The sequence below is a fragment of the Hippoglossus stenolepis genome, chromosome 8 (genome assembly GCF_022539355.2).
Source record: "Hippoglossus stenolepis isolate QCI-W04-F060 chromosome 8, HSTE1.2, whole genome shotgun sequence".
NCBI lineage: Eukaryota > Metazoa > Chordata > Actinopteri > Pleuronectiformes > Pleuronectidae > Hippoglossus > Hippoglossus stenolepis.
The window spans coordinates 25556346-25583533 of record NC_061490.1 but is presented as its reverse complement, the minus strand read 5'-3'; the positions used below and the strand labels follow the sequence as shown (position 1 = coordinate 25583533).

At 43.3% G+C, this 27188-nt stretch overlaps 1 protein-coding gene across 1 annotated transcript; it reads left to right on the top strand.

Moving 5' to 3' along the window:
* The first annotated feature begins 1645 nt into the window (after window positions 1-1645).
* On the top strand, window positions 1646-27188 carry atg5 (ATG5 autophagy related 5 homolog (S. cerevisiae)). The gene is made up of 8 exons (XM_035163839.2): window positions 1646-1744; window positions 2133-2311; window positions 3631-3758; window positions 4680-4758; window positions 5417-5579; window positions 6776-6870; window positions 15862-15979; window positions 25559-27188. The coding sequence occupies exons 2-8, from the start codon at window positions 2204-2206 to the stop codon at window positions 25693-25695; spliced, it is 828 nt and encodes a 275-aa protein (XP_035019730.1). The 5' UTR covers window positions 1646-1744; window positions 2133-2203; the 3' UTR covers window positions 25696-27188.

The following is a 27188-nucleotide window of genomic DNA, read 5'->3' as shown; positions in this document are numbered from 1 at the left end:
CAAATAAATGACATCTTACACCATCTGTGCTTTTACTTTTCAAGTGGGATCCACACACACACACACACACACACACACACACACACACACACACACACACACACACACACACACACACACACACACACACACACACACACACACACACACACACACACACACACACACACACACACACACACACACACACACGAAAAAGGGCGTTCGCTTATTTGCAGTGACAGAGCTGTCGTTAGCCTGGCTAAGCTAGCAGCTAGCTAGCTTCTAAACAGCCTCTATTTGTATTGAAACGTGAGAACAACGGACACAGAAGGTAAAAATGTGCTTTTGTGTGATTAGAGACGTGATCAGCAGCAACATTAACATCATTTGATGAAGAGTAAATGAGATAAACTTAACTCTACATGTGACACCTGAGCTTTGTTGATAACTGGGAGGCTAAGCTAATCTTTCTATTCATCCATCTTCGCCTATTTCCATAGACAGAGCTGTCGTTAGCCTGGCTAAGCTAGCAGCTAGCTAGCCTCTAAACAGCCCCCCTCCCCCCCTCTCATTAAATGGCTCTGAACGGACCTTGGCGGGTTTCCCACTCTTGATTCTCCTCTCGCCATAAACTCGAGTCTCCAGAGTGTGAAGACGCGTCTCCAGATCATCCGTCTCCATCTTTTTATCCATTCTTCTCTCCGTCGAACAGCTGAGCAGCAGGACGACAGCTTCTTCTCAGGGTGAGCGAAGACCCGCCCCTAGCAGGTCGCTGATTGGCTACATTTCAGTTCCGGGTTGGTTAGGGGTTGAGCTTGAAGCGTGTTGATTGGTTGAGGGAAGGTGTCAATATCAGCGGTTTCCTCCACCAGTGATGACGCACTTGCAACATGTTTAGAAATACATTTATTTCTATTTCATACATTTGCTCCTGAAGCTAAAGAAGAACATTTAAAACAATAGATTATATTATAATGTGTTTATTCTGTAAAGCAGAAAAAGACACAGCTGTACATCTGATGTTCTCTTGTTGTGCATCTACTCCAGAAGGACTACAAATATTAAATGTCGTTTCATAGCGGAGGACAGAAAACTGGATTATGTTATTCAATAATAGTACTTGGCTAATATTTTTTTGCACAAATGTACATTTCTAAAAACCTCCCCACACTTGTATCTTTGAAAGAACTGGCACAGACTCATTGAAATGGATAAATTGTAATATTTGTTTTATTTCCTTTGCACTTTTATGTTTCTACCTTGCACAGTTAACAAGTCTCTGTCTCTGAACTCTCTTTTTTTATTGAAAAGGACGATGCTTGTATGATTTGTATTTTGCAACAATAATAATAATTTAAAAAAGATGACACAGACTGTGGAACTAAAAGAGAGCAGACATATTAGTATGATTTTATTTATTCACATTTTTATTATAATTGTATATAACTTCATTTGTGCATAATGTGCCTTGTTATTTGTTTTTCATCTTATTTCTATAACCTTGCTCAGTAACAAGTCTCAGTCCTGAACTCTGAGACTTATTACAAACAAATCATGATTCAATTTGTATATGTATTTATTCATATGTAGAAGTTTTTATTATTGTGTATTATTTGTATTCATAAGTACTGGCGGATGAAACGTGTTTCCGTCGCTAGGGGGCGTTGTTTCGCGGTGAGCGGCGGTTCTCAGCAGTGGAATGACAACATCGACAGTCGCGGGCCTTCTTCCCTCCGAGCTGCCCGGAAAACATCCACCGAAAGTAAGTGTTTCCCTCCGGTTCCAGCGCCGCGGGGACCCGGTGTGCCCCCCTCTGCCGTCGGGCCACGGGAAGGAGCCGCTCGGATCCACCCTCCACGTCCCCTCGCTGTGTTTCCACCGGCTGAGCTAGCTCACCTAGCCCCGGAGCTAACCTGCGTCTGCTTCCCAGCTGCGTAGTTTGACAGCTTGTTGTTGTGAATCACTTCCTTCTGCTCCACTAATAACGTGGTAATAACCCCCCCCGGACGAAGTAAATAGGACCTGAGCTGCCTCACGCAACACGCACGTCCTCTGGAGCCGTGCTAGCTGCTGCTGCTGCTGCACCGCCTGGTTCACGCTGTGTAGCTGGAAGTTTCCCTGACTGCCTGTTTTGCTGTGTTGTTGTACAGGAGGCAGGTGTCCCGTGCCTCCCAGCGTCTGGACAACTGGGTCTGCATGTGCCACTGGGAGCAGGAGCATCATGGCAGATGACAAGGACGTGTTGAGGGACGTGTGGTTCGGCCGGATCCCCGCCTGCTTCACCCTGAACCAGGACGAGGTCACCGAGAGAGAGGCCGAGCCCTACTACGTGAGTCCTGGTGTGAACCTGGTGCTACGGGGACCGTTCACCCACTACATCCACTCATTATCTCCTCAGCACTATGATGGAGGAGGTGTTTGAGTCCACAGAACACTTCTGGAGTTTCAGGGGTAAACAGAGTTGCAGCCAAATCCAAAATAATTGAAACGTCAGATTCTTTAAAACGTAAAAAAACCCCAACAGAAACAAACCTGTGGTGTCATCCAAGTGTCCACAAGCCCACCGACATTCACATTCGACTTGAAACGAGGTCATTTCCTCCATTTAGCCCGAACGTTCTCTGTGATCCACGTGCGAACGCGGCTCCGGAGGAAGATATCAGAGGACATTTAGGCTGAAAACATGGTGCAAACGGTGCCGTGTCGAGTTATTGTTGATTTAAAGACACATCAGATAACTCCATAGCCTCCATAGATAGATATGATCACATAAGAACATATTTCAGAAGATGATTTCAGACGCACACTGAACAGGACGTTTTCCTGATTTTTTTTTTTTCCAGAGGGGCTGGATGTGAGGGTGCAAATGTCCGAATCAGCTGCTCTGGATATTTCCAGGACTGTTCCTGCCAGCCCTCTGTTAAAATGACTGGATAATGTCTGAGTGCATGTGAATGTCCAGAAAATTCACAGCAAGCAAGTGATAGTGTTGCTGACGTTTCTACAACGTGACAAACACAAAAGTTGTTAAAAACAAAAACAATACTGATATCTCACGATGACAATGAGGAGCCATACACGTCGAAGATGCAGATGAAGGCCTGTGGTTCACAATAACAGAAAATGTCTGGAACATTCAGGTGAGGGTTGGGTCCTGGGAAGAGCAGCAGGAGTCAAGACATGACAAAAAACTCACAAAGAAGAAAGAAATCACAAGTTGTTGGCAGGAGAAATTCCAGAGAATGTCCTCAGCAACTGATGAGGACATGTTTGTTCTCACATCTTATCTGTAGTTCAGTGCATGTTTGAAAGCAACTTGCAGCTCAGAGGAAACTGGTGTCACAAGTTCCTGTCCTACAACTTGTTATTCTGCTCGGTTTGAATGTGCTGTCACGTAGCTTGGTGACAACATAAAACCTCCAAAAGGCAGGTGTGGGATATGTTCCTAAAGATTTAGTTTCACCTTTGTAAGGCGAGGGGGCTTTTCTCTCTCGTTGTTTTGTTTTCCAGATCCGTGGATTTAGATCTGCTAGCAAACAAAGAAACAGAAGTTGCACCTACAGTAGAAAATCAAAATTGAGTCTCAAATGCCGGCACACAGGACCAGACTGCAGTGTTTCACTGACACGTCTCCTCTCTCTCTCCCAGCTGCTGCTGCCCAGGGTGAGCTACCTGACGCTGGTCACCGACAAAGTGAAGAAACACTTCCTCAAAGTGATGAAGGCCGAGGACGTGGAGGAGATGTGGTGCGAGTATGAAGGAACACCACTGAAATGGTGAGAGGACGTTGACCAATCACAACAGAATATGTCTCTTTTTAAAATCAGTTTCTTGTAACTTTAAATCCTCTCTTCCTCGTCTCTGTACCTTGTTTTACTGCCTTCAGTAAACACGTCTCGCCCAGTCAGAGCTGTAACAGCGTGTTCACACCCTCTGCAACTGTAGAGAGAAGCTCTATGAGTCAGTTCACTCTCAGCGAGCAGCTTCAGCAGTAACTACAGTTGCCCTGGTTCTCATCTCGCCCTCTTGCAGACAGTCAGGCACAAAGCTCAGTCACCAGGTGGCAGTATTGCAACAGACAAGGAAGAACCAATGTCCCAGTAAATCACAGTAGAGGAGATAAACAGAGGATCGTATGAAAATATCAAAATGTTTGCAAGCTTCAGACCCTCAGATGTGGCGTTCTGTTGCTTTGCTTTTCTCACTGTAAATCTCAAGTGTTTTGTAAATGCAAAAGTGATGAGTTTTTGACAAACTTATCAACTTGAGATACATAACTTTGGAGTTTAATAACCTGCAGTGAGACTGTGTCATTAGTTTTGACAACTCTCTAAATTACTTTCTAGGCTGGTTGGCCTCATCGGATCTACAACTAAATGACTATGATGGTTACTGTGTGTGTGACCGCACAACAGAAAACCTTCAAAAATACACAGAAAGTGACAAATAGAACTAGACATACGTATAAAGATAAAGAAGACTGACACCAGTTCTGTTTGCTGGACCTTTTAACATATTTATAATTCTGTGAGAATAACATCCTCTGGTGTTACAGAGGTGTTACATCCTCTGGTGTTACCCTGCTTAGCATCTGGTGAAGTAAATGTAAACACATTGGGAGCCACAGGTCTGATGTTGAGCTGAATGAAAAGGTTTACACTAGTAACATCTTTCCTTTTTACGTTTCCTGGTTACAGGCACTATCCAATTGGAGTTCTCTTTGACCTCCACGCCTCCAACACGGTCTTACCCTGGAACATCACTGTGCACTTTAAAGTAAGTGTGAATGTGTGTGCACGCACAGGAGCAGCAATTTCTTTCACTATTTATTTTTATCTATACCAATCCTTATTGAGCTTTTTAGCCTCTTAAAACATATTTTATTATAAACAGGCGTCCGTCCAGATGAGTTTTTCAGTATCACGTACACTGTGTTGTAAACAGGAAGTAGATTGTCTACGTTCCAGTGGGTCGCTTAGTAACAGAAAATACTACGAACGAGGAGCAGCAATGGTGAAAAGTAAGAGCAGGGATTTCTTTGCTTGAAGCAACGACGAGGTGGAACTTTAATAAGTGTTGGCAAAGCTTTGCATTCAGGGCTGGTGGTCGATTCATGTGATGAATAAGAGCCAATCAGGAAGAGAACGTGGGCGTCTGCGTCATAGTTTACAAAAGTCTCTGTTTGTAAAGCCCAACCTGAAGGTTTCAAACTAAAAGGAGGCCAGTGTTTACAAAAGGGAGTTTGAAGGGGCTCAAAAACTGATGGGACGGCAGCTAAACAACAACAAAATTGGGATTAGTACCTTTGAAAAATATATTTAATATATTTTGACCCCTTTGTTTTGGAGTTCTCCTGCTCCTTTGTGTTAAAAATACATGCATAGATGGATAACGCAGCTTCAAATAAAATGCAATTATGGGGAATGTGTGTCAGAATTTTCCAGATCGCGACCTCCTCCACTGTCCGTCCAACTCTGTGATCGAGGCTCACTTCATGTCCAGCATCAAGGAGGCCGACGCCCTCAAGCACAAGAGCCAAGTTGTTAACGACATGCAGAAGAAAGACCACAAACAGCTGTGGATGGGTCTGCAGAACGGTGAGACACACACACACACACACACACACACACACACACACACACACACACACACACCACACACACACACCCTGCATGTGGTTTGAGATTGCTCAGAACGCTGCAGCTCAAGTTGATGAAACGCGGCTTCAATAAACACCTCATCCACCAGTGATCTGCTTCCTGCGGCAGTCTGAAACAAATACTTCACCGTGTCTTCATCTACTATCGTAGTCGCGCTAGATTTTTCTTTATTGGCAGTTGTTAGCAGGTAATAACTTTCATCTTTACTTTACGACCATTTTATTCCCTAAAAGCTGAAATATGATTCAAATATATATATCAACAAGTTATAAATAAGGTTGCACCAACTGTATGATGAATAAAAATATGATGAATCGGTTGTTTAGTCATTTAATCAAATGTCAAAATCCCAAAAACATTTCTGAAACCCCAAGGATAACGTTGAAAACTATCAATAGTTTCATGATATAAAATTGAAAGTCCTCACACTTGAGAAGCTGCAGCCTGCAGATGATGCAATGAACTGTTTGTATAAAAAGCTCAGGGTGTGGTTCATGTTGTTTTTCTCTGGTAATGACTGTAACTCCATTTATACAGAAACGTACAACCGATCCAAACAGGAGGAGTTTGACTTACCTATTAAACATGAAAGTGAGAGATGAAACTTTACTTAAACCAAAAGTTTCGCATCCAAAAGGGGCCAGAAACAGAGAGAGAGAGAAACAGAGGTTGTTCAAAGTCTCCTCCAGGAGAGAAAAACCACATCTTCAGAAGGTCCGTGAGAAAGTGAGAGGTGAGGGGAGGGGCAGGGTTTGAAACAAGCACGTGGAGGGTGGAATCATTTCTGATGATGAGACGTCAGCCTTCAACCAGAAGATCGAAGCTGCGTTGTTATTAAGCACCTGACCTGCAGTGTGCTATAACTTCAAGTGTCAGGAAGCAAAATCACTATCACTATATGGACAGTTGTACTATAACACATGTTTCCCTTGTAGTTAATTATCCAGTACATCTCGTTTCTTACAAACCCACTTTCTCACCTACTGCTGCTCACCTGGACGTGTCAGGAATTAATATATTAAAACATAATCGCCTCAAAAGTGCTAGCTGTTGCCTTTTCTATGCACTGAATGGAAAATGAAGTCCCAAGACATATTTGACAATTATTGACGTACGTGTTTGTGTTATCACAGATAAGTTTGACCAGTTCTGGGCCATGAACAGGAAGCTGATGGAATATCCCACTGAGGACGGAGGCTTCAGATACATCCCCTTCAGGATATACCTGGTAACTACACCGCCAGAACTTTAACAGGCTTCTTCTCCCCTCCAGGTCGGCCTCATGAGCCACTTCAGCAACTAACTTAGAGCCCAACCGGAATATTTCAGAAGAATGTCGGGGCCTTATAAAGCAGCTTTATAGTTGAAGTATATTTTGAGTCTCTGCTCTGTCAGCCCAGTAGATGGAGCCAGATGGCAACATAAAACCCTCCATGTCTGTCTGATGTTGCTTCAACAGGGAAATCACCTCCAACCAGACAGGTTCTGATGAACTAGTTCTTTCTACACTTTATTTAGAGTCTCGTGCTTCCTGAAAGACACCAAAAGAGTCACAAAAAACAAACATTTAATCCCCTTAGTTCAGTTTAAGACCCAGACAGGGTGAATTTGACCTCCCCTCTGGCACTCGCACATTTGCAGAAAGGTCTTTACAACATCTTGTTACCTGTCAACCTTTCATATTGAGCAACTGAAGGCTCTCCGGACACTCATCACTGAAATAACCAACAATGCTCTCTTGTTTAATCTCAGTTTGGAAACCAAACAACAAAGCTACAAAGCATTCATGCCTGACATAATACCGGTCTTCAAACCGCATGAGTAAGTGTCTGATAGTAAGTCAGTCTCTTTTCTGAGCAAAGGCACATTCATGTGCACACAGTGACAGCCACAGATTAACTGGATCTTGATATCTGCTCAAACCTGCGTATCCAGTCATTTTAAATTTCACTCAATGTTCAAGTGTTAAAAGAAACATAACTTCTGTGTATCTGTTTGTGAGTTCACTGTTTCACAGATGCTCTCTTAACCCTCCATGTGACGTGTGATAGGATAATCAGACTCATAAAAGTATAGTGTTGCGTATCCCTAGGTGCTTTTTGGAGGTTATTCATTTGTACATTTGATATCCATGACCCTCCTCGGTTTTGGTTCAATTCCACTGAAGCAGGATGAGCCGGTGGGCAAGCTGGAGGGTTGAGTGTAAGATCGAGGCGTAGGCAGACAAGCGGCCTCACGTCGGGTGTTTCCGTAAAACCTCTGCAGCTTTGCCCTGACTCAGGTGAAAATTCCCTTTTTGGACGAATTAAAAAAAGAAAAAGAAATAAGAGAGGATGAATAAGCGGCTGGAAAACATTAGCGCGCTGCGAGCCAGACGGCGGGGGAACACAGTCAAGTGCTGGGGTTCAGCTCAGGAAAAGATGGGAGTGTGGAGATTTAATTGGACAACCTCCAGGGTACTGAACAGTTTAGGAATCACACAACACGACTGAAGAAGTTAATTTAATATCATACATGGCACTTTGAGGGAATGTTTAGAAACAGTGTAATTAAATGCAATTTAACTCCTTCTAATCTCGCTGGACACTGAAGAGAATCCAGAGTAGTTAGGGAAATGAAGATTTGGAAAACATCTGGATCTTTGCAACAAAAACATGTTGACAGTCTGCTTTGAGTTGAATGTGCGTGCTAAGCCTTGATCTCAAATCACAACAAACAGAAAGGCCCCTCGCTGTCACCGAGTTCTGTAAAGGCATTAAACTTTAGAGCCTGTCAGGACGTGTTAGGAAAAATCACGTAAGTAAACGGAACAGCAAACGGGACAGAAAATAGATTCGGCCTCGAATGATCTGAGTCATGTTTTGAAGCAGAACAAGATTTGTAGATGTTGAGAACAGAACGCAACATCCGAAAGCATATTGTTCCATAATCACATCTCTTGTGACGGCTGGTAATTCCCCCCCTGCGATGATTTATCATTGAATATGCAGCGTTTTTTAATATGAGCCGCCGCTCTCCACATATGGCTGCATTTACATTTCGCACAACAACGAGGGTGGAGGAGCCGCTGTCTGTCACTGTCAGCCTGGACTGGTTTTTTGCCTGAAATTCACAAACCTCATGAATGCTTTTGTGTTTTTACTTTCACATCCTCGGCGTGTAAATAAACCATTTTACACTTCTACAAAAACATTCTTGTGTTCAGCTATAAAACATAAGTCTTTAAAGTGGCCGACCGAAACATGCAGGCCGACCAACAGGGCCCGCCCTCTCAGACGTGCACTTGTTGCAGCTATAAAACCATGTAAGTGCTGGCGGGGAGAAGAGACCCAGCTCCGACTCGTTTCGAGCCTTTTTTCGTGGCCAGATTGCAAGTTTCCACAGCCGTTTATGAGCCGAGTTGGTTTTGTGACAGTCCGAGCATCAAAGCCCTTTTAAAGGCTGGCTGTGTGATTTCAAAGCCCGCTGGAGAAAATAAGCTTGGATTCTGAAAAGTCTGGGTTGTTTCGGAGATGGTGCGGTTTTTATCGTACAAACTGCTAAATGTTTACAAGCAGAGGAGGCTCGGAGAGTCTGGAGAGGAGCAGAGGCTCAATCTGCTCGGAATCATCTTAAAAATACCTGGAGTGGCGTTTTTTGAGTTTTGCCCATCATGGGATTTGTTTACCACCTGTCTGATTGTTTCACCGCTCGGGTTTCTTGTTTAGTTAACATTTAACTTAATGGGTACAATCGTAATATTACCGATATGACGGCCAATAACAAAAGAAATAGAAAAGCAGGTTGTAAGAACTTTAATCCTTTAATCAAAGAGCAACACATCAGTTTACAAACAAAACCAAACAGCGGAGCTCGAGTTCTGTGAAAGTCGAGTTGCGTGGTGACGCTGCGGAGCTTATCACGACGGCTAAGAGGAAGATCCAGTGAGTTGTTGTGACAAGACCCAACACGATGCGACAAAACCCACAAAGAGAAGAAGAAAAGGAGATTGTGAAGAAACGGTGCAGAAATGTTGGAAAGAACAAAGCCGTTTGGCACTCAGAAGTCACCGTGGATGACTTAGCAGGAGACTGTCTAATACAGAGGAACACCCCCTGTCCGTCCTACACACACACACACACACACACACACTCACACTCATAGTCCTTCAAAGCCAGATTGTGGTCTTTAGTGTAAATAACATGTGCTGTGTTTGATGCAGACAGAATTAATGACAACACTCAGTCCAAATAACAGAGGGCTCATTTCCGTCTGGCCTGCGCTCCGTATGGAGACGAAGACACCTCATGGGCATGGACGACACGTGTGCGTGCGTGCGTGCGTGCGTGGCTGCCCTATATCCTGAAAGACAAAAATAGTTAGTCCACCTTTCTGTCCTTGTCATAAATCTGAGATATTAATTCTCGTTTATGTCCCTGTAAAGTTTCATTTGTCTTTATTAGTTTTAAAAAAAAATCTGTGACATTATAAACGTTGTTTGCTGGGTTGTGTGTTAGTCTGCGTTTGTCTGTTAGTTAGCAGGATAACACAAAAACTAACACACAAAATCCCATGGAACTTGGTGGAAGGATGTGGTCTGGGTTAGGAATGATTTCTTAAAACTTTTGTGCGGATCTGGCTGAGGGCAGATCCAGGAATTGTTCAGAGGGCTGATATTTATGAGAAATTTGGTGCAGATCTAATTTAAATGTGGGTTCACGAGGAGACTGTTGGGCCTCTTATATGAATATGTATTATTTAGATAAAGGTAATGAATGCACATGTTTCCAACATATAAACTTTGTGTGTGGATACACTGCTTAAAGAACAAAAGAGTTTTGTTCAGTGTACCAACACCATATGTGTTCGCATGAAGCCTCTGTCACTCGTTTCGTGTGTTTGTCTTTGTCAGTTCAATTGCTTCCACTTGAGCCCTTTGCCCGTGTGTTATTATTGTGTGCGTCTGTGCATGGGCCTGCCGCGCCCTTGGCTCCGGCCAGCGGCGGGGGCTTTGTTTGGCTGCCAGTGCATCTTCCTGCTCCAGCGGTGACACCACTCTGGGAATTAAAGAGCCAGAGGGAGCCGAGCGTCTCGCTGCGCGGAAAGTGAAAATTACTATCCTGCCTCTAAAGACCTCTTACATTGTTGCTCGACAGGTAGACCTCTCTGTTCCCGCTCTGTGACTCAGTGCTTACTCACTAGCCCCCGATGCAAGAGCAGTCAGTTCACCTCCACCCACCTCCGTGTTGTGGTGCCGGAGCAGCGGCCATGCTTCAAAGAATGCAGGTTTATTGCCTCCCAGATATCTTGTAATGGCTGACTGAGACGAGGGGGAGGTGGTGACTACACAGACAATTACAAAACATGGGAATGCTGGAAACAGTCGTGCGTAATCATGCCAGGGGCTACAGGTGATATGCCTGTTATGCCGGGGAAGAAAAAACTAGTTTTCCACATTTACAGTAAATTAAAGCTTTCAAATACAAACTTGACTCAGTTACAAAGATGTTATGGTCTGTCACTTCTGCAGAGCAGCTGAAAGACTCAGAGGTTTGTTTGCATGTCTGTGGTTTATTTGGTTATTGGGTTAAAGAGTAAGCTCATTTTAAATATAGAAATTAGTGGTATCACTCACTGGACCTATTTTATCAGCTTTGATATATCTACCTATGAGGCGTATGCATATATACTGTAGATAATTCACAGCAATTAAAAATGACGTTAAAAAAATAGAACCTCAGAGGACAAACCTCCACTGAGGCCCAATAATCTGCACCAGATTACACACACTCCTCGATATCAGTCCCCTAAATGTGCCTGTTTTCATCCAGATCCACGAATCTGGATGAAAATCACTGTCTCAGTTCGTTAAGGAAAGTGGAAAAAGTAGCTGGATCTGTCCTCTGATCCGGATCCACAACAAAATCGAATGAGTCCACTGGTTTTAAAAGAAATCAGAACATTTTCTTCAGGAGATTTTGTCTCAATCTCTAGTTTCAAGTCTTCTTCAACACAGCTGATGTTCATTTAGTAAATGATGATCATTTAGAGTCAAATAGACCATAAAGCGCCGGGTGTGTGGACGCAACCGCCAGTAACGTCCAATGGGTGCAGGGGGCAGGTGTAGGTGGGCGTTCCCAGGCAGGCTCCACCCCCCCGCTCCACCAAATATGGTCACTTCTGGCTTCAAAAAACCAAGATGGCGCTGGAGAAAATACCCAACTCAAGGCTTCAAAATGGTGTTGCACAGTGCGCTGACACTTGAAACCACAAAGTGGTAGAAGAGGCAGAATCTCAAACCCTTGCTCTTATCATAACAGGTAACTTCATGAGTTGGTGGTAATTTGACAGGCATTGTGTGAAGTGACGTGGAGGTGCAGAAGGATATGGAGATGTCTGATTGGTGAAGTACTGAACAACAGGTCAAGCTTGCGTGATGCTTCAGGGATAAATGATTTATAATTTAATCCAATGCACCTTGATGGAGTCGCTCCTCCACAGGTGTGCGTTTCGTGTCCTGAGAAAATGAGGTTGGAATTTTAATTTCGGAATGGTTGATCTCGGCGTTCAGTGGAAATGCTTTCTCTGACCCCTCTCCATTCTCGGAAACTCCTGTTGATTGACAGTGCTGCACCCCCCCTTCCCCCCCCCGTCCATTGTTTTACCATCAATTAGACGGATTGAATCCCCACCGTCAATTAGGCAACGTCTTGAGTTCCGCTGGGCTTTTCAGTCGGCGAGAGCGAGCCGCCTCTCTTCACCTGAATCCTAATGCCGCTCTCTTTGTGTCGCCATGTGCTGCTGTGCCAGCTAAGGTGTCGCACCGGCTGAAAAGAAAAGTGTCTCCATCCAAACAGTATCACGCTTCTCTCCCCAGGGATCAATTGCCCCTTCTTTGTGTGGTGAGCGGCTCAATTATTCATGGCCGGGTATTAAAAAATGCAAAGAAGTAGCTGTCACTTAGCAGCACACTCTCTCTGCTCTGGCTCTCGGTGATGATCCCGCACGAAACGTTGTGCTTCCTGTCAGTGACTCAGTCTTTCTGCGTAACCCGAGCACCGGCTTCGCGCCTCCACCGGCACCTTCCCCTCGTTTATTCGCGCCTGGCCCTGTGGTGTGTAGTTACCGCTCGGTTACTCGATCCCTGTCCTTGCCGGTTTCCTTTTCACAGCCTCATGATTAGGCCCTATTGTGTGTCGGACTCTCCGTTTGACACCTCAGGTTGGGTGTCTGCCTGCGCCAAAGTTTCCTCCGATGCGACAGCTTCTCCCTCTGCTGCTGTGTGGGCCAGAAATTTATATTTTTAATAATTTGAATCCAACTGAGCTCATCATTACTGCCTTTTTTTGGGCTATTCATGGAATGGAATTGTAAAAGATGTGTTTAAATCGATTGATATGATTAAATTGACAAACTTCTGCGTGTTTGAATGTGTGAATATTTTGATTTCAGTTTTGTGTTAGAAACCAATTTGATTCTTTTAGTTTGTGTGTGATCTTTTTGCCATCTTGTGATATAGGCTTAGAATATTGAAAATAGTTAAATAACTCAAATTGATTCAGTTTATCAGATAGAGAAATCGTGAGAAATCTGCTTTTTGTTTGATTATTTATTTTGAACAAGTCAGTACCAGATAATATTGATTTCAACCACATTATTCAGCTCTAATTCTGACCCAATACAAATAAAGCATCAGAGTTTTTACTCCAGTCAAACGTTGACTAACACATTTTCAGTCCCAGAACTAATTAGTAAAATTAGCTTGTGTACTATTGAACAGAAAGGTGCTTGATTAACTGATGGGCAAACATAAGTCAGCGCCTGACAGCAGCTCCTGGCCGGTGTCCAGCGCTCGACGCCCTCTCCGCTGCCCTGAGGACACGGGTCGCATGGTAACTAGAACCACTGAATTTTTTATTCGGCAAAGTGATAGTGAGACATTTGACATTTACAAAATAACACACCTGCTGACATACCAGAGTCAGATTCAGTGACTGGATTTACAGGAGCACAGCGTAAAGTGTGTCGAACACATCGAAGCAGTTTGGTGGATATGACATGTTGTACAACAGGTGTAGTGAGGAGGAATTGAGCTTTGCACAATCGCTATCTGAACAAGAGGCGTTCAGGCACAGTGTTGAGTTGTAGGTCTTTTTTGAAGCGCTCAGAACCCACAACACCGCCGAGTCACTAATTATAATTTCAAACCTGCACTGAAGTCTGGTCAATTTCCCTACGTTTTCCAGAAGGGTTGTTTGTCGGAACGTACATGTTTGAGTAAGTCAATGTTTCTGGAACTATTCCCACCAGCCTCCCTGTAAAATGCTTGAGAAATGTCTGTGTGAGTCCATGTGAGAAAACCGCAGGAAAACGTCCTGGAACTTCCCGGTTGATGACGTTTCTAAAAAGAAAACGTGATTTACCAGTAGAATTTATACGTCATGTCCTGGTGCTCTACCCAGGCTCCGCCCCTCGCCTGAATCTTCCCAAAACGTGAACGAGTCTGACCCGGACAATCTCCTGCTGTGTTTCTCATATGTGAAACACAATCTCTGGATATATCTGGACTCAATTTGCTGGAGTTTGTTTCTAAATTCAGTTGTAGTTGGATCGAAATTGACTCCAAGCTACATTTACAAGTATATAAACCAGGCTTGTTTAAAATAGGATTTAAATTCAATTCTAAAAATGTTATTAATCCGACTAAGATCAATACAAATGAGTGTGATGATGAGATGAAGGACTGAAAACTGCTGCTCAAAATGTAGTTTCATCTGCAGCCAGTTGTCATCGTCTCCATTCGAGTCCCACTGCTCAGGCTGGCGCTCGTCTGTACGTGACACCAGACCCTCCGTCCCGAGACCCTTGAATCAAAGTCCAGTACGAGACTTTCGTCTGGTGTCGGCTGGGGATTTAGCACCTCGTTTCCCGCACATCTCACTCATGGAATGTTGTGGCTTTAGATTCGATCGCTACAGAATCAGTCATGAGGATGTTTGCTGCGTACGTCACATTTGTTTAGCTTTTCCATAGCTGTTCTTCATTTAGCGGTCGCTCTCACCCGGAGTGGTTCGCATAGTAGGCGACAGCCGGATACGATGTTAGATCACAGTGATAAGTAGCTGATGAGGAGGTCACATCGTCAGGACCTCGTCATTGCAACAACATCCACTTTGCTACTGTGTAAAACTCTTAAACATCACCATCTCAGTGACCTCCAACCTCTCTGCAGAGCAATAAAAGGGCAAAAGGGGATTTCTACTTCAGGGAACAATAGAAAATGTCACCTAATATTAAGAGTCAGTTCACTATTCTCTCCATTTGAGAAGCTCGGGGAGAAACAGAGGATTTCAAGGCTGGGTGGAAGCTATTTCTGTATTTCTGTCGATTACTCACTAAAGCAGAAGTTAATGACTTCCAGACTGATTCTATCAGTGAAACATGTCAGCGTCACTTGTAACATCTGTAGAAATGTTGCAGATTGCTAAACATCCCGTTCTGAGTGGTCAGGCTCATTCCCAACAACGGGCTGCTCATTGACATGATTTAAATGCACCCTAGTGGTGAGTCCTCCTACTATCACGTCCCAGTGATAGTTCGTCACCTTCAAATTTCCCGTCATGTTACCTTATTTGAAACAGTCCCAGACGCAGGATTTTTGGTCTCATTTTTTCCACAATTCCTTGTCTGATGAGTAAAATATTGAAATCTTTAACGGTTCCTTGTGTTTACCAGATGGAAATTTGGGGGGGTTTTTTTGCTTAAAGAGCATAAAGCATTTAAAATGTTTGAAATCTCCTCTTGGTTTTATTTAAACAAAGCTTGGTGAGTTGCTCTGTCTTATCAAGTACAGTACATTCTGATCACTGGTAATTATGGCTGTGAGATAATGTAACCTGGAGTTCTGGCGTCCAGCTCCTCTGGGATGTCTCGATAAGTTCGGGTTCCAATTGCAAGTTTGAAACGAGCTCAAGTCTGTTTATATGTTTCCCATGTTCTCTTTGCATTTCCTTTTAATCCTTCATCTTAAAGCAAAGCTGATGGGCAGGTTGTTAACACGAGCCACTGTTCACAGTTGTTGTTTAAATCAGCTGTTTCACACCTAACATATGAAATCTGGTCCAGACTCCTCGCACTGTAGCATGTCCCTACACACAGACCTTCCTTTACTGGATGCAGAACATTTGAATATGTCTCATTTCTGCTGTTCTTGATAATTTCCTGCTCTGATTCGTTACAGACGATGAGCGATAGGCCGTTCATCCAGAGACTGTTTCGCCCCGTTTCACCTGAAGGCAACGTGCACACACTTGGCAACATGCTCAAAGAAATGTACCCAGCTGCTATACCAAATGAAGGTAAGACACACACACACACACACACACACACACACACACACACACGCACACGCACGCACACACACACACACACACACACACACACACACACACACACACACACACACACACACACACACACACATTTTTGGGATAGTGAACAACATTAGAAATCCCAGACAATATTAAGAATAAAAAGATAATATTACCGACACACTCCCTCCTCATTTATGTTAAACATTACCAGGAGCTAACAGTGTGACGTACAGTATCAGCCATGTTTGATTTCTGCCTGCTTGATCAAATCCGGGCCCCGTCGCCCTCCAGAAGCGAGAGAAGAGAGAAGCGCCTCGCGTCTCAGGTTTATTTTATTTACACAGCCACACGACACATGTCAGAGATCCACTCTCTCTGATAAAACACCCACTGGGGGCGAGATGAGGGCGAACAGAGAGAAGATGAAGAGATAGAGAAAGAGATAGAGAAAGAGATTTCTCTTTTAGGTGGAAGGAAAACTTCTTGTCATAACCAGAACTACTGTCATGTGTCATTCATAACATACAGTGAACTTGATAACTTTCCAAATATAAAAAAGTGTTTTAACATGAGCTGAGATCTTTTTTTACTTTATTTCTTAGTTAGTTGAGTTTTTACAAACAAGATAGAAACTCTAAAAAGACTCGTGATACCAGAAGCTGTCGACCTGCGTGTTTGAATTGGGCTGTTTGCAGGTTTTCTTTCTGAAACTGTAAAAGTGACCTTCAGTAATTCAGTCTCGGCAAATAAAGTCCTGCTGCTGCACAGAAAGCTGTTCACCTGTTTATTTAAATAAAACAATATACGGAACATAAACCGATTAAAAGCAAATACTCGTGAATGCAAACAAAGGTCTCCTGTAATAAATCGGACGTTCCAAAACTAACTAATCAATGCAAATTAAACAAAGACTAATGATCTTGTGGACGATTAAACTAAACTGGATTAGCTGGATAAATTAACATACAACAGTTCCTCGTAAAAACATGATGATTTATATATTATGCAAAATATCCCACATTCTTGTGCAGCAGAAAACAACACACGAGTCTGAAAATCAGCTAAATATGTGCTCATTTCTTCACATACATATATCAAATCTTTATGTTCTTTTTCACGTGTGTGTTTATATCAAACAGTAGATTTAACGTAGAAGCCGTCAAAGTGTTGTTGCTGCTGTGGCAGAGGAGAGCGAGAGAAAAAAGAGAGAGAGAGGGAGCGAGCGGCAGTCTAAACAGCGTCTGCAGAGGAGGAGAGAGGAAGTAGATAAGGAGACAATAGTGTGTTAGGACAGACGACCCACAGGAGACTCACCTGCACAGACAAGACAGAACCATCCCCCCCCCCACCCCCCCCGTCTACCTGCCGACCTGTCTGTCCAACATTCCCTCTCATGTTGTCACCATGGTGATGCTGACACTCTCACACTCAGTTTCATCAAACATCACAAACCTCTTCATGAACATTGGGCTGAGTTCTACGTCCAGACAAAAAGTCGGAGTGGACACAATGTTCTAAAAGCCTATTTTTAAATGTACATTTTATGGCATAGAAGAAATTAGATTTTGTGAAAACCGCGACTGAAAAGAAGCAGCTGCGCAAACTTGAAAAAAGCTAAATGTTTATAGCAACAGGCCCGGAGATAACGCTGACCCCACTACACATGTGCTAGACCTGCTACTAATTTGCTCTTGTGATGATGAGTGTTGAGTGATTATGTGAGATTTTCCGTTAAAAGAGCTTTTCCTCCACTGGGAAAACTCAGAATCACTCTCTTGCAGAAGTACTTGTCATGGTTGCACAGTTTGTACATTTGAAACCCTTCCTTTTGCTTTTGGCTTCAGGCAGCGTGTAATCCAGCCATCACCTGACATCTCCGAACAATATCAGCTGCCAAGTGCAATGATGTTATTGAAGGATTCGACTGCCACATGTTTTGCATTCATTTAATTTGTTCTGTAGTTTTTGGCCAGTTGGAACATTTGTTTAAAAATGTGCGTGACTGACGTGGAGATATCTGCTTCCTCTTTTCCTTTTTCTTTCTGCCTCGACGGTCTCCCCCCCCGATCTAAGACAATATTTTTTCCCTTTGATCGTCTATATCTCCCTCTCAGGTGTAGTCTTCAACATTTTCCCTGTCTGCCGTAGACGTCTTTCATGTCTTTGACGCTAAGTCTCTGCTTTTCTCCGCTCTCCTCCCTCCCAGAGGAGTCTGCCAGCCTGCCTGGCTGATCAAGGTGAAAGTGGCCCTTTTGTCTCTTGTCGTTTGTTTGGTTTCCACCTCTTCCTCGGCTGGTAGATGAGTCGGGTGATAGCCGGGGATTATGGCGGCGTGTTTGGATTAGAGAGACCGGGACGTGTGTTCAGGGACGGGGCGGGGCAGTGGTGGCGGTGGAAGGGGGTTTGCTGGTAGTATTGTTCACAAGTTCAGAGGACTTTTCTTTTCTGTCGGGACCCCTAACATATAACAAAAAGAAAATCTGGGGTGCTCCGCGTCTCTGATCTTTCAAACATCAAATAATAAGGTTTTTCAAACAGTCTCCTGCTCTGTTATGTCTGCGGGGAGGATCGGTGTTGACCCCTGTGGGACCCAGAAACCAGTCGCAGCAGACAACTGGGGGTGGCTCGAGTTAGGAAGGAACAAAGACGGGGATTCCCAAATCATGCTCATGCCGCGGCCGAAGAGTCTGTGTTTCCGTCGGGCCGCTGTTCCCCCTCAGAACTCGGAACATGTGCCTGTAAGCAGCGGTCAGCAGTGACGCCTGCTGTTTGTGTTTTTTTAGCCAGGTGTGTTATTGAGCAAGGTCTTGGCAGGAATATGGTGGATGCAGCCCACACATGACACAGCGTACATGACAGGCAGTTCTCATCAAGCAAGCTTTTTTTTTTTCCACATATTTATCGGAGGTGAACCTTATTACGAAAACACCCACATCGATTATTGTCTGTGAACAATCTGAGGAAACCCCCCGCCCCTCTCGCCCCCACAACCCCACCCGGACCCCTCCCTCCCCGCAGCCTCCTTCACGCCCCCTCTACCCCGTCTCAGTCACATCTGTGGTACAGCCCACTCACTATTGGCAGGCTCCCCCTCGCAGGCTGCGTGAGGAGCCAATGCATCTTGTGCTCATCAAACGGGTCGGCTCACTTCAGAGGCTCAAGGGGGATGTGCAGGTTTCAGTGGCGGTTTTGATACAGCAGATAGTGGGTAATGGTTCATGTGCGCGGGCGTGTGAGATGTGCACCAGACAGGGGAATTCAAGCTGAATGACTCGCACTATTGTTGATTCAAATGTGATCAGCTGAGATCTTTTTTTTTTTCTTTCCTTATTGTGTCCGTGCAGCTTTACTGTAAAATGGCTGCAGATGTTTTGGTGGAATTCAGGAGGACGTGTTAGATCTTATCTTAAAAATAAACACGGGTTACGATCACTGACATTAATCATCATGTAGTTTTGGTTCGATTAGAAACATCTTACAAGCCATGTAGCACGTGGGTGTTACTAATGTAAAAACACTGTGAACATCACACAGTGCTCGCTCCTTAGATCCCCTGGTCAGCTTATGAAAAACTCCCAGCTATCAACAGTATACGAAAGTTTACATGCACTTTTCAATCAGTAGAAACAACAGTGTGGCGGATGTGTTGCTAGAATAATTTTCTTACTAATCTGCAGAAGTTTTCTTTCACATCTGAAACAGCAGCAGGTTGTCGGGTCCGACTCGTTCAAACAGGAAGATGTGGGGAACAGCAGGAGGCCGGACATGACGCGTAAACTCTGCTGTGGAAAGATCAGTGTTGTTGTTTACAGCTCATCCTCTCCTTGTCTTTCCGAGTTGACGTCTTCATCAGCGTCTTCTACATGTACGCCTCCTCTTCTTCATCTTCATGTTAGAAACGTCACAGTTTTACTGACATTTTCCTGCTGTGTTCTCACAAGAGCTCACTATGACATTTTGGATATGACAGAAAGAGAATGTGATTTTTTATTTATTTCACACCAGGTGAAAAGTTGGCTCGTGCACTGATTGGACGATCAATAGAAGTTTTATTTTAATAAGGCCTCTTGCTGTTTTCTGTAACTATAGATTGTGTTGGGGACGGTTGCTTGGACAAAATTATTAATTTGACTTATCTTGGGCTGTGGGAAATTGCATTTGTAATTTTTCACAATTTTGGTTTTAGACTAAACTCACTGATTCATTGAAAAGAAGCTTATTCAGGAGAAAACCAGGCGTTATTTTCGTCCACCAGTCCGTCAACAGTTGGTTACGAGCAGTCAGTGTGACCGGCTGCCAGTCATGCAGTCAGACTGTGTGTTTGGCTGTGAGGAGCGCGCTCCATTGCGGTCTTCCTAAATCGTGGTTGGCTTCGCTCGGCTGACAAAACATGTCGTCTTGGCCAGAAGTCGTGCACCACTCAACCACAGGGCGTGTGTATCAGAGTGTGTGTATCAGCGTGTGTGTATCTGAGTGTGTGTGGGTCAGTGGGTATATTAGTTCGGTTTTTATGCCGTCACAGTTGCTTTCCGAAGAAAACCATTTATTAATCATTTACTCGTGTTTGGAGCAAATTTATCCAATGGTTGTTTATACTTTAAATTCTCCATCTGGTCTGATGAGCTGCGTCATTCAGGATAATTGTAGTTAACATCTTAAAACACTGTAACATGCACAATTTTTTGATTTGAGGAACTTTCGGCCTTTGTTCATTGGCAGGTCAAAGGTCACAGGAACCCAGTGTTAAGGTAACAAACGGGGAGGTGTTGTTGTTTCTCTTCTATTCGCCCGGATCCAGGATATTTTACCGTCATTTTTCCACCTTGGGAGCAATTGGAGACTCGTGTCTGTGCTCTGAACACATTTCTGTTTATTTTGTTCCTTCTTAAGTCACGACAGAAATGTCAGAATTACACGGATCCCCACCTTCAGCTCTCAGCTCACACACATGGTTGAATGAACCTCTTTGCTCTCAGCTACCTGTCACACGAACGTGAGTACATGAGTGAATTGACGCCGTCAAAGTTAATTATTTAACATGACTGGAAATGATCAGAGCAGCTCGGTTTTCTCTTCCTGCCGTTTTCTACCGCCTCAGCTTCGAGTCTTAACACGTCTCTGCTGTTCCGATGTCGCAGCTGTTAACAACGTGTTTATTGCCGGAATTCAAACGATGACCGAAATCCGATAAACCGAGACTGACCATGTGTGTCTGAGCGCTGTAGCTGCAGGTGGCTCATGATGATCGACAGTAATATGTATTTGAGTGCGTATTTGTGGGAGAGTGTGTGTGTGTGTGTGTGTGTGTGTGAGGGGGCGTGGCCCACTGTGAATTTCCCCCATTTGTCATAGTGAGATTGTGAAAACACACCAACTCCACCCACCTCTGTACGCCTGTTGCCAGGCAAGAACCGGGGCTTAGTTAGAGATGGGTATGAAACACCACCAAGAAATGGAGTGAGTGTGCGTGTGAGTGTGCGTGTGCGTGTGCGTGTGCGTGTGAGTGTGAGTGTGCGTGTGCGTGTGAGTGTGCGTGCGAGTGTGCGTGTGCGTGTAAGAGCCAGAGAAAGTGTGTTCTCACTCTTGGTGTCTTTTAGGTGGGATTCACACCTTTTACTTTCTTTGCAGTTGAGGATTTTCTCAAGGTTGGGACCAGGTTGACCTCAGTGTTTGACCGTCTGACAAAGTATGTCATAAAATAAATTGTAGTTGTAGATACGCAATAAAGACACAACTGCTAATTATGAGGATTTTATATTATATTTATTTATTTATATTATTATTATTATTATTATTATTATTACGATGTTTCTCCTGCTGTAAAGCACAGTTCAGAGAAAACAAGCTCATCTGGTGGAGAAAGAAAAAGAAACTGAAATGAAAATGGTTGAGTGGAACAACATCTGTGCTGTTTGTATGATTTTAAAAGACTTGAATTTCTCGTCTTTAAAGACCAAAAATAATAGATACAAAACAAATTCAAACACTGAGAACAAAATTTAATTTTGAAATTCTAAACTCAAACAGCTGCAGTTTTTCCGGCATCAGTGTTTAAACTGATTCATCTCAACTGACACGAATGACTCTTCCACTTCTTTCTTACTCTTTGTGCTTCTACCTCATTTATCGCAGCACTTGATTCCTTTCTTGAGAACCACACAAGCAGTAAAGCTCCCTCTCTTCTTGCGGTTGATGCTTCTTCAGCCGCTCTTCTAGTCGACAGGATCTTGTGTCACTACAGGTTGAATTTTAGCTGCTTTCTCTTTTTTTTTTTTTTCAAACCCTGTGGCTCAGTGGTTTGAGTGCACACGGCCAACGATGCAAACAACTTCTCCACCTTTGCTCCTCAGACTAAACTCAGACACCACTTTGTTCTTTTTCTTTTTTTCATCTAATCCACCAGCAATCCTAAATATTTCCTGTTTGTGAATGAGTTGGTTTTCTCCTCACTTAACCGGCCTGGTTTGTTCCATTGCTCCAGTGACCTAAAAATTCCCCAGAGCTCCTTTAAAAAAAGCAAACATTTACAGTGAATGTTTTTTTTTTATTTAGCAGCAGAAATCAGTCCAGTCTTCTGTTTGCAATTCTCCGTCCCAGCCGGACGTTAAAAAAACAAACCGTACATAAATACAACCGAAAAACTAAAATGACAGGGAGAACACTCGCTGTGTAATTCAATACAGGATCAGTACGCAAGGAGAGAAAGTCTAGAGTGCAATAAAAAGTACACTTCATCTGTGCACAGAACAGGAAACGCAGGGTGATCTATATGAATGTAGGTAAATGGAGGAGAGGCCTTACCGAGCAAAACTATTTTTTACTGCAGTAACAATGTGAGATCATATGAATATATTGTTACATATCCATTATATAGACCGTTATAGATAGATTTACTAAATATCCTGCAGCTTTTTCAGTGAGTATCAGTAATAACTTGTGCATTTTGAAAAAAGAAATGTGTGTTTATTATAGTGCACTTTGATTTAATTTAAGGGGACTGTTGGACTCTTTAGTACTCTTTAACATATGTGCTCAACTGAGTGAAATTCTAAATATATATTTATATATATATTTTTTTTTTTATCACAGCAGCGATCAGCAAAGGTTTGCACCTCTGACACCCACCTCTGTCCTGAGTGTGCACATCTGTAATTTCTCCCTTGAGCAGAGTTTTAACACAGTTTCTTGTGACATCACTGTCGTCCACGCTGCAGTTTGTGAGCAGGTGTAGGGCGGAGCCGCTTCTCAGAGCGACAGTTAGCGCTCTGCCTCAACCGTCCTCCTGATATTACGTGGAGCTAAAATGTCACGAGCACGGCGGGTGAATGAGAACAACCTGAGTGCGTGTGTGTGACTGTGACTGTCTGTGTCTGTGTGTGTGGGAGCTGAGGTCCAGAGTGATTGACAGGAAAAGGCCCATAATTGTCTGTCGTTCTCACGCACATGCAGACATCCTGAATGTGTGAGAGAAAGTTGTCATTCTCAGCTTGAAGCTGAAGAACCACTTGCATGGACCTTAACATATATTTCTACTTTCAAATTAAACTGAAAGCATAACTTTAAATCTCTGTCTCTCAAACCAACCAGAGTGGAAACATCTGAATTAACTGTTTTCATGTTAATGCTCTTCTTAAACGTGGTTTCTGTTTTTCTTTGGCCGATCAAATCATGCGTCATTTCTGCAAAAACTGCACAAATATTTGTCTTGAAACATGAATCACTGCGGAGGTGAGATTAAAATTCTTCCTTGTCTTTAAACAGCAGCTTTTTCTGAGGTCTGACGAGTTTCTAGTGAAACATAACAAAATGTAAAGTTTGTTTAAACATGTTTTAGAATCAAGTTCAAATACCCGACCTCAAGCTTCTAATTCTTATGGTAAAAAGATCAAAATAAATTCACTGATTTAATCCAGAGGAGTTAAAATTTCCCATTAAGATGAATATTTTTTTTTAAATTGTAGAATTTAATTTACAAGAAGGAAATTATAAGATTTAAAGCTAAAGTGATTAAATGTTAATAACCTGTGTCATCAACTTGAGCACGAGATACTGAACTGTGGAGGGAGCTCGATATAACAATAACAACTTTTTAAATAAGTATGGGAAAATAATTAGAAAATATGTTCAACAAATCCTGGGAAGTTTATTTTATTATCTGAAGTGTTTGTCTACTTAAATATTTTGTGGTTTTATTGTTTTGTGATCTTCTGGTATCAGATCTAACTCCTCATGCAGAAACAAGACAGCACTTCTGTTCACTTTTACTTTTTAATGTTTTAGCGTTTTAATAAGATAGGAAATCACTTAGAGAGAATGTTTGATCTCATTTTTATATCATCAAATTACTAATTTAAATCCAACTTGAACAAATATCAGTTTGGTAAAAAAAACACCTAAAGTGACAGAAACTTTAACTTTAACTTTAATTTAATGTGCAGATTTTCTTAGTTTGGTCCGTGTCCCGTCTGCTAACATCGAGGAGACAGGGTCCTGTACTGCATCCAGCCACCAGGGGGTGATTGAGACACTTTGGATTTGTTAAGTCGTCCATCTTTCTTGACGGTTTACGGGGTTACTATGATTCAGGCTTCACGACATCACTTCCTTCTTTGTAAAACACTTCATGTAAAAAAAAAAATAAAAATAAAGCTCGAGCGTGAAATCAAATCGTAAAATCACACGACGGCTGAGACGGTCGAGAAAGCTGCCGCTTCTTGTAACGGCTGATTTGCGGTCGCGGCCTTTTCAGTAACGGGCGGGTTCGACCTCCAGGAGGTCATCGGGCTAGAGGGCGGCGCCGCCCGTCTGAAAGCACGAGCTGTCAGAGTGAAAGTTTGAAATTCAAATGCACTCAACGACGAGCGCTAAAATAATCAACTGTCACTTTGCTCTGGTTCATAGCTGAACAACACTCGCGCACGCGCACACACGCACACACACGCACACACACACACACACACACACACACTTTCTCTCCTCACTCTCTCTCAGCCACCACACCCGCGGTATCACTGATCTCTGATGTGGTCGGCCTCACCTCATCTTACCATCTCTCTCTCTTCTCTCCCTCTATCTATCATTTTCTTTATCTTCTCTTCTCTTCTCCTCGCTCCTCCCCTCCCCCTTCATTTGTTCACCAGTTTTATTTCTCTCCTCCTTTTCATTGCTTCCTTCCCCTTTTTTATTCTGATTACCTATTCTGTCGCTTGTTTTCTGTCCTTTCCTCCTTTTCTCCTCTTTCCTTCCCTCTCCTCCTTTGCTCATTTCCTCTTATCTCGACCCTTCATACATTTACTGCTCTTATTTTTCCCTCCTTTTTCCTTTTTCTTCTTATATTCATATTCTATTTTTTCCATAGTTTTCACTCTTCTTGTCGTTTTCTCCTCTTTCTTTACTCTCTCTTTTTGTCCTCCTCTCCGTGTCTACTCTTTCCCTCTGATCCTTTCTTCCCTCCTGCTCTCTTTTTATTTATACTTCTTCTATTAGTTAAACGCTTTAAAAATTTAAATAAAAGATGTTTTACTAATTGTTATTAACGTATTTTTCCTGTCTCTCTCCGTCCAGGTGAGCCAAAGCAGAACCAGGTGGTGATCCACGGCATCGAGCCGCTGCTGGAGACGCCTCTGCAGTGGCTCAGCGAACACCTCAGCCACCCTGACAACTTCCTGCACATCTGCGTTGTCCCCGTTCCCACCGACTGACACGGCGTCCGCCCCGTCGTCGCCGTCCGCCATGAAAACACTGATCGACCAACCAGCCGACGCACCAGCCGGCCGCATCTCCCAGGAAACGGTCCTCGCGCGAAATGTTGGAAACTCTGAACTAACAAGACTCTGCAACGAGACGGAGATCAGAATGAAAAGAAAAGGATGTGAAGGAGGTGTTGAACAAACCTCCTTTTACATCTTGTTTATTTATATTTCTACTCCTACGACCACTACTACTCCACCTGATTTTAGGACGGGAGGATGGAGAGATCCTCTCTTCCTCCTCCGCTCCGAAAAGAGGAGGAGATTCCCCGGAGTGAAGAGATTGACGTCTAATTTTTCTACTCTGCTGTCTCGCATCTTCACCTCCTCCTTCTCTCTTTCTTTATGACCACACATCCCACGAGAGGAGAGGAGGTGAAGAGATCCCTCCTCCTCTTCGCTCCATCCTGACGAAGACTGTGCCGTCGACGGGGAGAAGAGTTTGTTTGGGGAGGTGGAGCTTCCACCTCCTGCTGAAGCTGCCTTATGAATTCTTTTATCATCAGCATCTCATCGTCACTTCAGGCACGTTCACACTCTTGAGTTTACATCAGAGCCTGAGGAAAATGTTTCTGCTCCTCAAACTCAAACAGCTGAGGATTCACTCTTGGTTTCGGTTTCATGGATTAATGTTTATTTTGTTTATTGGATTAATGATAAAAAGAGAAGAATTGGATCTGAACTGAACTGATCATCAGCCCAACATCTAATTTTGTATTTGAAAAAGGAAGTTAACAAACTGTCGTCTGCTTCTGTCTCTGAATTAACATTTTACTGCTTCGCTTCTTTTTCGTCCATCTTTCATCATCACTTGTGAGAGAAATGTTTGTTTCATATTTCAACGTCTCGGCCACTTTATCACCATATTTCATTTGCATGTATTGAGATCAGATAAATACACAAACCACGTACACAGAAATGTTCAAATACCCCCTTAATGGAATCTGCTCCAAAAGTGAAAGAGTTCCCCCCCGTCCACCAAGTGTGTATGGCTTCGGTAGTTTTTGTGGTGAGGAGAAGCTGCTGTGCGGAGGTGATAAAGTGGAACTGACCTTTAATGTGGGAACATGGACTGAATTCTGCAACTTCAAGAAACTGACACACAAAGTGAAAATGAGTCAGAACCAGCTTCATTTGATCTGGTTAGTTTTGGTTTCACGTTGTAATTTAGGGACTAAAGAATTTTGTCTGCCATACGTACGTCCTGTCGTCATCACCTACGTGGGCGGAGTCTACCTGTACTTGACTCTGATTGGTTTGTAGACGGCGTCTGATGTGGTTGCCACGGTAACATCCTGATGGTATTACTCCCAGCTTCAGCACCATCAGGCACAATACTACAGTACTACAGTACTCCACAATACTACAGTACTCCACAATACTACAGTACTCCTCTTCTTCTTTTTCTTCTTCCATTGTTTAATTCTGTCTCTACTTCCTGTGAT